The sequence below is a fragment of the Acipenser ruthenus genome, chromosome 17 (assembly GCF_902713425.1).
Source record: "Acipenser ruthenus chromosome 17, fAciRut3.2 maternal haplotype, whole genome shotgun sequence".
Taxonomy (NCBI): domain Eukaryota; kingdom Metazoa; phylum Chordata; class Actinopteri; order Acipenseriformes; family Acipenseridae; genus Acipenser; species Acipenser ruthenus.
The window spans coordinates 9,484,001-9,500,341 of NC_081205.1; the positions used below are offsets into that span (position 1 = coordinate 9,484,001).

At 35.8% G+C, this 16,341-nt stretch overlaps 1 protein-coding gene across 1 annotated transcript in view; it reads left to right on the forward strand.

Moving 5' to 3' along the window:
• The window catches only part of LOC117423459 (carbonic anhydrase-related protein 10-like), a 125,963-nt gene that overhangs the window by 18,794 nt on the left and 90,828 nt on the right, over window positions 1–16,341 (forward strand). The window contains exon 3 of the mRNA XM_034039281.3: window positions 7,589–7,663. Within this exon, the coding sequence (XP_033895172.1) occupies window positions 7,589–7,663 (75 nt within the window). The remainder of the gene's footprint in view (window positions 1–7,588; window positions 7,664–16,341) is intronic.

Consider the following 16,341-nt stretch of genomic DNA (forward strand, 5'->3'; position numbering starts at 1 on the left):
TTAAACCACTATATATACTGTATATAGATCTGTATTAAAACTTCATATTCTATCCCATGTGTCATTTATCCTTTCCATGATTTTTTTTGCTGTTTAAAATCCAGGTCACATCCACTGTACTGGTCTCTGTTACAGAACAGTACCCTTTGCTATTGAGTTACTCTTGCTGCCTGTGATTGTGCTGATATCAAACCACAGTGAATGACTTGACATTGAGAATCATATTTTTAGATATATTTGTAACAAGAATACATTCTAGGCAGGGGAGGTTAAGATAAAGCAAACATTTGGAATTCAAAAATAAATGTGTTCAAAAATATGTGACGGTGACTGATTTACATTTGCATTTATTAAAGCTACTTTAGCCTCAATTGATCTGTTTTGTATTAAAGTCACCATTAATGCCATGGTGTAAAACAGAGCGGTTGGCTTTTAGACACTTTTAGCCTGTGAGCTATTGGTGTAGCTGGGTAAAGAAAGGTATGCGAGCACAAGGACATGTTTTTGTCCTTGTCCAAGTTTTTTGTGGGTCATTTTGGATCAACTGACAGACTGCAAAATGACCAAATGCTCTTACTCAATTCAATCACATCAATTTAAGAACATAAGAAAATGTACGAACGAGAGAAGGCCAGTTGGCCCATAAATGCTCGCCATCTTGAAAAACAAATGAAAACATTTTATCATAATAAGATTGATTATTAGTTGTAACCAGCACAGTTACTCAGAAAGGACCATTAAAAAGTAATTTATTTATCTTTAATCAAACTCTTTATTACAAACCATTCTTCTCTGCATAGAAGGCTTAATTCTGGTTTGTTTAATTTCTGTATTTTAGTACATCATGTTTAAGGCCCTGTGTAAATCGTGGTCACGTGCTGCCTGGAAATTGTGAAATGAACAATACATTATTTCATAATTATTATTTGTATTTCATGCATAGTGCTGTCCAGTGATTATGTCATGTGACTATATGTTATCTAGGCGGTAAATTAAAATACTACACCAGTGTAAAACAAGAAGATGTCTGTAAAAAGGCTAAAAATGTGTCTGCAGCAGATCATGTAAAGCAGTATCCAGCAGAAGTTTTACACAGCGATGGAGGCAAGCTCTTCCTGCAACGTTATTGTAGATCACTACCGAGAATCGGCTGTTGACAGACATTTAGAATCAAGTATTCACCGAAAGAGAATGGTGGAAATCCAGAGCAGTACTGCGACTGCTTTACTTGCAAAGAAACAAAAACCGGTGACTTCCATGTTCCAAAAGTCCACTGAAAACCGTGAAGCACAAAACACATAACATTTTGACCTGACAGAGGCGTGCGTTTGTGCAAATATCCCTCTTGAAAAACTGGATAACCAAAAGTTACGTAAATTCTTCCGACTGAGTGTAGCAAATGGTGGAACAATTCCTTCATCAGCCCAGCTTACTTAAAGTTGCCGAGTGTCACAAGCAGGAGATTATGGAATTGGTAACACAGTCTGGTTGCTTGTCAGTGGTCACTGACGAGTCGACTGATGCCCAAGATCAGTATGAGTTACACATTGTATTTGTTTTTTCAAGACCAAAATGGTGAACATGCATCTGACATACTAGAACTGAAAGCTGTCCTTGCAGATACACTTTACCTCCAGACTGTTAATTACAACACAGTTTCACAAGCTATAGTAAAGTGCTTGAATAACTTTGATGTTGATTTTCATGATGTCAGTGCATTTATCTCTATATTTGATGTTTAAAAAAATAACAATAACCTGTACACATAATTTATAAAATTAAAGTTCTGTGCACATTCCGCGAAATACAGTACTTTACCCGTGACACTGTCGTGAATTTTAAAGGAAATGTCCACGATTTTCACAAGGCCTTAATCATGTTACAAGTGGTGGGCAGATAGCCTGATGTAGCCTATCACATATATTTCTAGTTTGTTTTCTGTAATTTAGGACCTTATTTGTGTAGTAATGTTTTAGACATTAGTGTCTTTTGTCTTGGTGTGTGCATTTCTATTTTTAGAAAGAATGTAAATTACATACAGTAGTTTCTTGTATGTGTGCTAATACTGTATTTTAGAGATTTCGTGCTTGTGTTTTGAATTGTTTTACATTATTTTAGTGTAGTTTAACATTTGTTTCTGTTTTGAAATATAATTGAGTCTAAAATGTCAGATGTTATTGATACTTGTGGTTTCCTTTTGCTTTGTAAGTCCTTTAGAATAGTAATTATTGCAGATAGAGAAGAAAGCAGTTTGTGAGGTCCAAGTATTTCAAACACTAAATCATAAGAGCTGTATTATTAAAAATAAAATTGCTAATAAAATAAGACGAACATGTTGAAGCTGACTGCAGTTGTGATACTGCACTATGTCTATGCAAAATACAACTGCAATAAAACTGTTACCTCACCAACACGCTCTTTAAGAATTCACTCTCCCTCTGGGACTTTGATTTCAGTGGCAGTTCTGGCCAGTCCAAAAGGGAAATATTAAACATCACTGCTAAATGTGTTGCTTTTGTAAGTACAAATAAATATGAAAATAAATGTTTTTTGTGCTTTAAAATACGACAGACATTGGTCTGGTCATATTTTTATTATTATTATTATTATTATTATTAATATTATTATTATTACTATTATTATTATATTCCAGTAGAAACCACCAGTATTTATTGTGACCAATCTTTCCTAGTATTCTTAATTTTCCATCCCTGGATCTAACTGTGCTGCATGTTATTGTTCAAAGTGCTTTTCACATGACTGAACAGTGATGCAACATGCATCATTTACTATGGTCCTTCACGTTAGCTTGAATAATGTAGCAATAAACAGATAGAAAATACAACAATCAATGATCTGGTAATGTCCCACGGATGCTGGGCACAAGAATCTTTTAAAGCACTGATTGCTTTTTGTGTTACACATCCTTCAATGCAATATGTGCATTCTGTATGACTTTATTTGTAGTTATCAGTTAGCTATTGGTTTTAATTGACCTATTAAATCTAAATGCAGACTTCTCGATAGTCAAGGATTCTTTTCCTTGTGTAACATAAAAAAAAAAAGTTAAACTGAAACAGGTCTGTTAAAAACATGTATATGAATTGTTTTATTCATTTCAAAAGTGGAGGAGACAGAAAAGCATTTACATTACATGTGCAAGCTGCACAGCATTTCCATCAAGAGAAATAATGCACTTACAGCAGGCTGATATGACAGTTACTGCTCTGAAATCCTAATGTCTTTCTCTGGCTGTTCAACATAATATTGTACCTTACCCTACATCTCAGATTTTTAGCTGACATTAACCTTGTCAGCAGTTTAATACTGCTACAGTGTGGATTCAATCAAACAATATAGCACTGCTTTATGTCCCACATTGTCCCCCTGTTCTAGATGAAAGTCAATACAATATGAGAACAGGCCTCGAACACTCCACTGTATTCCTATGCAATAAGGACGACAGGGTGTTCGTATTTTCGAATATATGGATGCCTCGGGGCATTGTGCGACACGAGACAAAGTTGAGTGCCTCCAACCCCCGAGGAGTCTGTATATTGAACGTATATGGACACCCTGAAGGGCCTTATTGCATCTACAGAGCAGAAGTCATCACAAATCCAAGCAGCTGTTTCTTCACTTGTTTCACTTGGTATGGTAAATTACCCCAGTCAACACCAATGCCGCTCACCTGATTGTTAGCACCTGATTTGTGTGGAGAGCTCAGTCCAAAAAATTGGTTCATGCAGCACTGAACCCCGCCTCTGAAAAGTTTGATTTAATGTTTCCATAGATGATGTGTCCACTATATATGCTGAATTAATCCACACCTTTATTTTTTAGTGAAAAAAGATCGACAGCAGATTTCAGTTGAAGTCCATAGTGGAGTGGTCTATGATTTATTTATTTTTTGTTTTGGTAATGTATCAGTTCAATAAATGTTGATTGTCATTTCCAACATGTTAAACTGAAATGACATGCATTCAGCGATGTCATCAGCAGTAGGCAGCCTTTCGTTCTTGAAAATGCCAAACACGATTGCAATGTTATAATAATAGGTGGAAAAAACAAATACAAATAGTTGCCTAATGCTAATGTTTTGATCTTATTTGAAACAATGTAAAAATGTTATTAATGACTCTAAATTAAAACTGAAACTTATCATTCACTTTGGTATTTTGCATGGAAAAATAATTAATTTATTAAATAATTAATTATTACTTACCTTGAAACTTGAGATGCATTTGAAGATATTAGCATCATTTGGTGTGCATAATGAAAAGTGTTGCCTCTTCTGTAACTGCAGAAATATTCTACAATTCCTGTCATGCCATCGCCTTAGTGCAAGTTGCCTTTGCCCATGCATTTATTTTGTGCACTTCAAGGAGATCATGTGTTTTTTGTGTTCTCTGTAATCTTGTTGATGTGTAGTGTGAAAGAGAAATGTTCTCAGTACACTTGAAAAGATAAAAGTGTACTCAGTACATCTCCAGTGTGAAATAGAAATTATCTGATTAGGTTTCCCCTGGAAAGAGCTTTGTACACTAGGTAAGTGTACAAGAGGCTTGTACAAAAACTGAACACAACATGCTTTAAAACAATATTTAGCATACTTATATACACACTAGACACATGTGCTACTCTGTGAATTGGTTAATACTCAGTATTAGTTGTATATTATTAAATCCTCTATTAGTGCACAAAAGGTTGAACTGTAAGTAAAGAGTCAGCATGAAGATAATTATATTTTATTATTCAATACTCCTTTCACTTCTAAGTACACTTATACAATATATACAAATAAATGTTGCAATGCATATGTTATTTGTTTTATAAAGTCCTTGGTTAACTTGTTGTACTCAGATATTTCAAGACACATCTGCTGATTGAGATTGGGTGGGATTTTAATCAGTACTGATAGAGGATGCTGTTTTGCATGCAGTCTTCCTAACTTGCCCTTCACTGCCAAATGGTTATGGTAAGCTATCCAAAACACTCAGTAAATCAGTGTGATTTATATTAAATTTTCATTCAATTTCTGTTGTTGTATGTACAGTAAATATGAAGTTACTGATTCCCCCCCCACACACGTTTATTACCAGCAGTATCATACTACACATTATGTCATTTTCTGTTCTGTATAGGTTCCATAGATATTGTTCTGTATAGGTTCCATAGATATCTGTCCCTAACTACTATAGACAACAGGCTACACTACAATTTCATTTGGGGCAGTTTTACAAAAGCCCTTTACTATTACTATGGTACTATGGATGGAGCACATTGCAAAGTTCCACCTCACACAATACTCAATCACTCATGTCATAATGCAGTCATGGGATAATAATAATAATATAATATCTTTATTTTTATGTAGCGCCTTTCATAGTGCACCACCATCACAAAGTGCTTTACAGAGGTAGGCTGTGAACTGTGCATTATATGCAGAGTCACTTACAATAGGAAATTATAATTATAATTATAATTAAAAGATACTATAATTATACATTTGTTTTTGAAACCTGATGAATTTACAAGTCAGTTGGGCACATGGCCCAGAGCGTGCAGCCTGAGTCTTTGTGATTCTGCAGACTAGTTGTATCAGAGTCTTGAATCTCCCTCTTATTAAGTTAGTTTAAAAAGAATGTGACCTAAGTCAAAAAATTTGGAGCTCAGTATGTGATCCAAATTATATTTCTATTTCAGTTTTATTTACCTTAATGGTTGCCGAGTTTGTAATACAACCCCACCCCCCACCTCACACACCCCACACACCCCACACACCCCACCCACCCCACCCACACACAAACGCCGAGCCGAGCCAGGCTCAAACAAGAGCTGTTTAATATGAGAGCATAATATAAATTTAAAAAGGTACGAGACTGAACAAAATGGAGGGAACTGATCATTTATTCAGTACACAGACATTTTTAAATGAAAAAAAACCTTTAAAAAAAAATATTAAGCACTGCTGGTGCACTGAAAACAAGTCAAATGGCCTGTCTCTATTCTAATCAAATAACCCTTTACCCTGTACTGTATTCTGTGATTTAATAAATGTGCATAATGGGGAATGTATAATGTAAGCATGCAGCTTAACACTGTTTGAATGTCTTTAGTTTTAGTTTTTTATTCAATATAAAAAATATGTTCTCAACTAAAAACCGAACGCACAGACAAAAGACACTTTTTTGCTTTTAATTAAATTAAATTACGATTAACCGTAGGATAGCTATACAAAGTACAACGGTTCAACATTGTAACTAGTATTATGGTAAGAAATAGCATCATGACATTGAGTTGTTAAATAAAAAATACAGTAGAACAAAAAACAATCAAATGCCTTTTGCTTTCCCATGATCATAGTTTGGTTACTTCAGGGGCTAAATTAACTCCATACATCTGAACTCAGAAAGAATGAAACCGGCTCTTCAGGCTGTGGAATGTCTTTGTAAGTAAGGGCAGATGGGCAGTGGTTCAAAACCCAATTACTGGTAAATATATATTATTACCGGTCCTGAATGAACTCCACATGTTATATACATGGAAACCTTGTCCTTTACCTTCCTCATATCTGTATTACATCACCCAGGAACAATGTATATTTTTAATACATACCATGTTAAATAAAACAAGAAAGCAAGGGATTAATAGAATTACTGTACTGTTAAAAAGCAGAAACATGATTTTTTCTGCTCCAAAGCCAGTATGAGTTTGTGTGCGCTTTCTTGTTGTTGTTCCTGTCTTGGGTTAACACGCATGGTGTTAGTATAACAGCTTCCTGAATATTTTCACATATCTGATGGACCCCTGGAACCAATTCAATTGGATATGAGAGGTTCTACTGTAGTGTATCTATTAGAAGTGAAGTGCAGTTATATTTCGGTTTCATCCAGTACCTTGCATTGACATCTGCACAAGAGGTGATAGACACATTAGACGCATCCCGGCTATAGCCAGAATAAAGAAAAGAAAATCATTGATCTACTGTATTTTCATAGCTCACAAGTTATGGCGAATGTGCATAACATACTGTATGACTTACGCCATCTGAGTGAATCCAAATATGAGTATTGGTTTCCCGAGTAAAAGTAATGGGTTCTCTGCACACCTCTACAATACGTAATGTATTAAGTATTGAGGTTTTGTACTGTATTCTTTTGTGCTTGCTTCCAGTACACAACCTAATTTCCTATTAGGTTTTTCATTATTGCCTCTATTCTAAGAGCAGCTTTGTCGACTCTAATGTACAATGCAATATCCGAGAAACCTTGACTGTAATTCCAGGTCACAGCCTTTTTTTGTAGTTGAAACAATGCCTAGCCAACCAATTATAAAGTGCAAATCCTTTGTAATGTAGCTTTGCTTGTACTGCTGACACAACATGACAGGTCTTATTTCCATACTAATAGTGTAAGGAATGGATGGTGCAACATATTCTGAAAAGCTTTGTATAAAAGCTACCCAGTTCACAAATTGTGTCCCACATTTTTTTATTTTTTTATTTAAGCACTAATAATTAATGGATTGCAATGCCCTTTGTGAACGTTTTAATGTATAAAAGCAATATTTCTGTCTTCTTTTTCAGCTCAGCAAAATTCACCAAAATTCAATGAAGGTTGGTGGGCTTACAAAGAGGTTGTCCAAGGGAGCTTTGTTCCAGGTATGATTTAATGTATTTTGGTTGTCAATTTATCTGCTGATAAACATGTTACAGAAAAGAAACCACTAAAGCAGTGAGCATTAAAGATATAATTGGACAGTAGGATCAATTTGATGATCCTCTGAGGAGGTATACAAATCATGGGTTACTATTTGGTGAATAAGTCACTCACTACTGTATGTGTGCTTAGTTGCAAATTAAGGCAATAGTAGAATAATTGTTTGCATGTTTTCTCTGGAATAATCATTTTATGGTACAACAAAATTATAATTTATATTAATAACACTGGCCCTGTGCACTAAAGCTGATATGCAGTATAAGAACATGCCTTTAATTCAAGAGATACAAGGGAAAAGGTTTTTTTTTATCTTAGCCCTATATTTATATGTATTATATTACATACTGTTTTTGATTTAAGTCGTTAAGTGGCATATATATGTGTGTTACAGGCAAAGCCTGAAATAAAAATTTAAATAACTGGCCACTGCTTCTCGGACAGTCCGAATCACTCCCTCTGTTCTTTCATTCCTGTTCTGAGTGACAGGCAGACCTTCGGAACAAGGAACATTGGAACAAAAATTAACATGAGAAACCCCATTGACACTTGCGTATGAAAAGGACAGTATTATTAATAATGTAATAACAACCAATAATAATAATAGAGAGTTGTATTGAACTGTCCAGTCAGAGAGATGGATGCAGTTACTGGGTGGGACATGAATGATATAGCTGATTCACGTTTGACAGTGTTTCTCAAAGCGATCCAAGAGCTGGAGAGCGTACGTAATACATATATGGATTTTAATAAAAATAAATTAGTCTTATATATGTCATTAAATATTTATACAGTCATGTCATCAGTAAAAAATACATTTTTAAATATATGCCTATTTTTCTGAAAACGGGCTTCCTATGCAGTTTTTATGAATGAGATGAGTGAGTGAGTGAGTGAATGACATTACTCAGGTAGGTGTCAAACAAGCTCTTCAATCGTAGCTCTGTATCTGTCCCCTGAAAACATAAAATGAAAGATCTTTGAGATTCATTTCGGACTTTGACCGGGCATTGCTGGGCACTCCTAGATCTGCCGCGAATCTGCGATTTGCCCTGTTTCGGGGTTTACCCGTAACATATATACCATTTAGATTGAAAGCAGGAAGAGATGAGCCACCTTTTAAATAGGTTTGCTACTGGTATAAATGTATTACAGAATATTTGCATGGCAATTGGTTGTTCATTTTGTTTGCTATTATTAAAAAAATACATTTATATCCATGGTAACTGCCCTCTAATATGTAATCCTGTTGGTCAAAATGTATTCCATTTCAGCTATGAATGTGTAGTGAGAATGTGATGGGGTACACCCAGTGCTCGAGTTCCCCCCCAAAAAGTGCCGGAACACACTATATCATTTCAACAACAGTTAAAAATTAATTAAGAATTACATACAGTAGAAACACGTTCATCCGAACAGCTGGGGAACATAGCAATGGTTTTTATTAATGAGCGTTTAGATGTTTACAAAAACAGCAATACACGTACACATACTGTACTCTAAAGGTTTATTTAAAAATGAGTATTTTTGTGACAGACCCAAACCTGAGTTTTACACTGTATATAACGTCACTCTGGAAAGCACATCTGACAGCAGTACTGAAGCGTTATATACAAGTACATTTAAATGTAAAACTGATTCAAACAAGTGAAGCACTGTTTTTTATTTGTATGCACATACATATCAGTTCATTGCTTTCACATTTTTTTAAACATTAAAAAAAGCAAAAACTATAAACTGAATACAGTACTGAAAACAAGTTTGAATACTATTCTCAAAACAGCAGGATGTATTCCATAGTGCTGTTGGTCCTAAAGTTTTATGTTTACATTTGTGTGGCTATTTCCCTCAAAACAACAATGAACGTATTAAAATTAAATAAACGATAATACAGTATCACGTCTTTCTTAACAGCTTGTCTGACTAAGGTTCCACCTGTAATTTGTAACTTATGTTTCATCTCATTATTATTATTATTATTATTATTATTTATTTCTTAGCAGACGCCCTTATCCAGGGCGACTTACAATTGTTACAAGATATCACATTATACAGATATCACATTATTTTTACATACAATTACCCATTTATACAGTTGGGTTTTTACTGGAGCAATCTAGGTAAAGTACCTTGCTCAAGGGTACAACAGCAGTGTCCCCCACTGGGGATTGAACCCACAACCCTCCGGTCAAGAGTCCAGAGCCCTAACCACTACTCCACACTGCTGCCAATAAATTCACATTTACTGTTTTAACTGTCTTATCTCTTCATACAACGCAAAATGTTTTTAGTGATATTGTTCAAAATTGAAGATTATATAACATGGCTAGGCAAAGACCTGTATGCAGCTCCCAACAATTACTATGCACAAAACCCCAGACCTGGCACAAGCAGATAACTTGAACTGGAAGCATATGTGGAAGTGACTGGAAGAGTAAATCACGGTCAGCACATATTAGGATAGAAACAAAAATCACATCCCTCTTCCCACAGTATATAATGAGTAAAAGCTAAATAAATTAATATTTTATGTTTTTTTACATTCCCTTTTGTAGTTACTTTTCTTAACTTTAATATATGGTAAGACTAGTGTTTCAAACATATATTAACTGAAAATAAAAGTCTTCATGAATTTATATAACAAACATGTACATGCCATACAGCACTCAAGTGTACATACTGTAACAGTTATACCCCTGCTGTTTTTATGTATTTATTGTTAATATATACTGTATTGTACACTCATGTGGAAATATGGAAATTTAACTTACCTGTCACAGTTGTTTTTAGGCTTCTTGTTAAGGACAGAAAAGTAGGACAGTATCACATTACGCTTTTTATTAGACATTACTATCAGTGATGTACTGGTAAATGAAAGTGTGGTGGAGTTGAGCAGATAGACTGAACAAATAAACATGAACAGATTGATTGTTATTGCCCACCCACCATTATCGTCTTTTCCAATGAGCACGCAGAGAGGTTGACATGAGTCCGTGACCACATGTGTGTGGTCAAATTCGAACATAGTTTGCTGGAAAAGATTTCTATTTATTTTCAAAAAGGTTTAAAAAAAAGGGGCGGAGCTCCGTTCCGGTGCATTCCACCAGGACTCAAGCACTGGGTACACCACGCCCCTATGTTTATTTGTATTATTATTGTTATTGTTTAATGTATCTGTGTTTATTTTAGTTAAATGTGGTCGGCACAGACGATGTTTGCTTCGTGTCTCTGTCAGACTACATCCCGTAAGAATGCGTGGTCGGCAGCTAATAATTTATTGACAAATAGGCTGTCGAACAGACTTAATAGAAAACCTGTGCAGAATGTGGTCGAGGGATAAACGAGGTAATTGATAACCAGTTTATCCCTCGACCACTATATAAACCAGCAGCTTTTGCTGACTGGAGTTGGGGGTTGTCGGAGTAAAGGAGAAAGAAGACGGAGAGAAAGTAAGAACAAAATAACTAAAAACAATTGCTACTCGTACTGGATTAAAACCAACACAATGCTTGTTTGAATTACTGTGTCTGTTTATTTTGGCCACTGTGCCGTTTTGTTTTGTGTGTTTTTGTTTGTTATTTTGATTCATTAAAGAAAGAGCACACTTGCGACTCACCCTGCAGTACACTTGTGTTGTGTGTATTTCCTGGTCTGTGACGCCTCCACCCAGCCATCCTGCCACAAAGAATATGAAAAAAAATTGCTTAAAAAAAGGGATATTATTCACACGGACAATCCCAAAGCTGGTTTTCAAGAGACCATCAGCAGCAGTTACTGAAGTGTTTTTGTCTTTACAAGATCCTCAAATTGAAAGCCCTCCCTGTCACATCCCCTTCGACACAGAGCACCTGACACACAGGGTGAAACAGCTTGGATGTCCTGCAACTGCTTATTTGCAGGTTAAGCAACTTCCTCTGATGTGTCCTGTGAAATATTAACTCTCTAATAACTTACTGCTTAGACAGACAGCAGAAATCTATTAATTTTATTTAAAATGAAAGCCAAAGTTTACAAAAAAAGAAAGGGACAGGAATAGGTTTTATACAAATGAGAGATTTACTATATATGAAAACATTTTAAATCTTTTGAAATGGCCTAAGAAAGAATGACACCCACAAATTCCAAGGTCACGTCTGTCTGGAGGAATCTAGATACTTGATAAGGGATGTATCTACCCAGTTTCTTCTGTCTGCCTACATGGGGTGACAGATACTGTGGTGTACTTTTGATTGTAGTGCTTGTGAAACTCATTTATAAACTCATTCAGGATTGTAGGCTTATCTCTTAATGAATAATTTGAAAGTACTGAAACAAGACAACAGAAAGATTCCCCCTGCAATATGCAGGTCTGTAAGAGTGGGAGGCCTGTGTCAGAAAGCTAATGATTCAATTTCAAAAGCCTGTGTTCCATGGAGTTTCTTGCAATCTTGTTGGCAATGTGACCTTGTACCCAGCAAATGACTTTGATAAAAAAGAACCCTTTAACTTCTGCAATGAGTGGTCCCAAAGTTTTAAAATATGTTGTTTTTATATAGAATACCTACAGTAACTTAAAGCTTCAGAAAGCTCAATACCTACTGTTTAAACGTTACCTTTGAGCTTCATAATGTTACAGGATAGAGTATATTTTATCACGCATCATTAGGGTTACCATGTGGCTCCCGATTAACCGGACGCTGTGAGACAGAACGGGATTTCAAACTTGCCCCTAAATTGAAATAAATGAAGGTGTAAATGAACCATCCTTAGCTAAAATTAATAATGGTGGTTAAATACCCGCATGCGTGTCAAATAATTGTATTATACCAAGAATGAATTGCAGCCAGTCGCTATTTTTTTCTGTTTGTTAAAATTCAATCGCCCATATTATTCTGCAAATACAATCGCATCATCATCTCGTTGCTCTATCGATAGATTAGCTGTTCGTTCATTAAGATCTGATCAGAAGCAGCTGATCAGTGTGACTTGTTTGCTGCGCCCAAGCAATTCCACCACAGCAGGATTAACCTCAGCAAAGGTGGAGCTCATTTATACGTGAATTACTTTCAATTTAGGGGGAATTTTGAAATTCCGGTCTGTCTCAAAGCGTCCGGTTAATCTGGAGCCATATGGTAACCCTACGCATCATGTGTCATTAAGGACAAAAAATGCGAGCATATGAAATAACGCAAGGGAAATGAAGATATTTGCTTTTTAAAATATTATATATCTATGATAAAGTGGAGTGCGGTCAAGGCTGGCCAGCAGTAGGAAATGCAGACACTAGAGGCGGATGACTGAACAAAGAAAAGGTTTAAACAAACAAACAAATCCAAATCACATCAAAACAGCACCCAAGCAGAACTATTGCAGTGCAGAGACAGGGCGCACAACCATCTGCTCCCAGTATTCTCCCTAAACTAATCTTTCCTTTCTCTCCTTTTAAACAAAGGTGCTGGCTCTTCTTTTAAAGCATGTGGCTGAGCTTACTTGATCCTCAATTAATCAATTAAGCCCCAGCCACATTCTGCACATGGATTTGGCAGGGGTGAGATTTTAACCCCATCCCTGCCAAACTTAAATTCAAAATATATTTAGACTATCTACACGCACAGGGGTTTTACCCTATCACAATATCATATAACCCATTTAACGGCTACCATAGTATTTATTTTTCGTTTAACATACAGTACTATACAGTAGTAACATCATGTTAACAATATGCTTGAAATAAAATATAATCTGTAGATATTGCTGCCCAGGGACTACATAGAACTCTGAATGGCAGCTTATTGAATCCTTTCCATTTACAGGGTAGTTTTGGTTTTAATAGTTTGGCTTGTGAGGTATGTTATGGTCCCCTTATCCTGTAAAACAATGGTGATTTGTTACTTCAGCCAGCAAGCCAATTGGATTCTGATCTGTGCCCTTTGTTATCAATCCAATCTTAAATGTTTTCAAGCCCAAGTTAATGTTCCTTGTTGTGTGCATCATTGGCAGATTCTGTGATAAGTAATACTGCTAAAACAACACCCCTATTTTCTTAAAAATCTTTATACTTTAGAAAAGCACTGTATGGGAATCAATATATATATATATATATATATATATATATATATATATATATATATATATATATATATATATATATACAGACGTGCTCAAATTTGTTGGTACCCTTACAGCTCATTGAAATAATGCTTCATTCCTCCTGAACAGTGATGAAATAAAGCTATTTTATCATGTATACTTGCATGCCTTTGGTATGTCATAGAATAAAGCAAAGAAGCTGTGAAAAGAGATGAATTATTGCTTATTCTACAAAGATATTCTAAAATGGCCTGGACACATTTGTTGGTACCCCTTAGAAAAGATAATAAATAATTGGATTATAGTGATATTTCAAACTAATTAGTTTCTTTAATTAGTATCACACATGTCTCCAATCTTGTAATCAGTCATTCAGCCTATTTAAATGGAGAAAAGTAGTCACTGTGCTGTTTGGTATCATTGTGTGCACCACACTGAACAAGGACCAGAGAAAGCAAAGGAGAGAGTTGTCTGAGGAGATCAGAAAGAAAATAATAGACAAGCATGGTAAAGGTAAAGGCTACAAGACCATCTCCAAGCAGCTTGATGTTCCTGTGACAACAGTTGCAAATATTATTAAGAAGTTTAAGGTCCATGGAACTGTAGCCAACCTCCCTGGGCGTGGCCGCAAGAGGAAAATCGACCCCAGATTGAACAGAAGGATAGTGCGAATGGTAGAAAAAGAACCAAGGATAACTGCCAAAGAGATACAAGCTGAACTCCAAGGTGAAGGTACGTCAGTTTTTGATCGCACCATCCGTTGCTTTTTGAGCGAAAGTGAGCTTCATGGAAGAAGACCCAGGAGGACTCCACTTTTGAAAGAAAAACAAAAAAAAGCCAGATTGGAATTTGCTAAAATGCATATTGACAAGCCACAATCCTTCTGGTAGAATGTCCTTTGGACAGATGAGTCAAATCTGGAGCTTTTTGGCAAGTCACATCAGCTCTATGTTCACAGACGAAAAAATGAAGCTTTCAAAGAAAAGAACACCATACCTACAGTGAAACATGGAGGAGGCTCGGTTATGTTTTGGGGCTGCTTTGCTGCGCCTGGCACAGGGTGCCTTGAATCTGTGCAGGGCACAATGAAATCTCAAGACTATCAAGGCATTCTGGAGTGAAACGTACTGCCCAATGTCAGAAAGCTCTGTCTCAGTCGCAGGTCATGGGTCCTCCAACAGGATAATGACCCAAAACACACAGCTAAATGCACCCAAGATAGTAAGATAATTAACAGCTAGTTAACCCCTCTGCCAGAATATAAAAGCAGTGTGGAGTAGTGGTTAGGGCACTGGACTCTTGACCGGAGGGTCGTGGGTTCAATCCCCAGTGGGGACACTGCTGCTGTACCCTTGAGCAAGGTACTTTACCTAGATTGCTCCAGTAAAAACCCAACTGTATAAATGGGTAATTGTATGTAAAAATAATGTGATATCTTGTAACAATTGTAAGTCGCCCTGGATAAGGGCGTCGGCTAAGAAATAAATAATAATAATAATATTCACACAAAAAAACAAGTGCAACGCCTAATTGATAGCTATCATCAGTCAACAATTCATGCCATTTTTCAGATAATGACGCAAACTGTTTCGTTCCAGTTAATGATACAAAACATATTTGTCCTGTGGTAAACTATATGCATTTGTTTAAATGTAAAGAATGACTAAATGTACATTATTAAAACACTTCTCTTTAATTCACTGTTAGTTTTCTTTCTTTTTTTTCTCGCACTAGTCATGTGCTGTCATAGGCAAACGTGAAACTCGCTTTATATCATGACCTGCTTTATAGCATGAATTATGCCTGCACGGCAATCATGAGATAAAGCGGGTTCATCTATGTGTGTGTGTGTGTATGTGTGTATATAGTCAAAAGTTTACATACCCCAATGGAAATTTATAATTTCTAGAAATTTCTCGAAAACAAAGAATTATAGGAAAAATCTTTTGTAGCAAAAGTTTTGCTTTTGTGTTTGAGGAAAAAAAAGTTACAAGAAATAGATGTCTACAATTATTTATTTAGCAATTTTTTTGCAAAACTCCAAAATGCTAATTCAAAAGTACACCACCTACTTTATGTATCGCGGGTAACGGGGGTGTCAGGGCCCAATATAAATCCTCTACGCAACCTGCTTTTTCTTATTTTTCGTATAAAAGGCAGCACACCATTTTAATTCGTACTGCGAAGGATAATTGCTTCTCATCAACTTCAGTCTCCAATTAAGTTAATGAGTCTTCCTCTCCTTTCTCAAATGCACAAACCCGCTGCATTGAAAGAATCCCATTCCAAACATAGGAGGCTTGTTGCTAGGGAGCTAACGTCACTGCCCTGTGACTTTTGCTAGTGCATTGCTGCCACAAGTGAACACCTCGTTGGCTGAAATAAAAAAAGCTTCAACAAGTAGATATTTAATTTTGCTTTGTGTTATTGTGCAATGCATGCCTATATGATAAAGTATGATATTAATGCTTTGTTTTTATTTGTTTTGTATATTTTTGTTTGTGATGTGCAGTACGAAATAAAACAAACAGTAATTCTAAGTGCAATTGCCTAT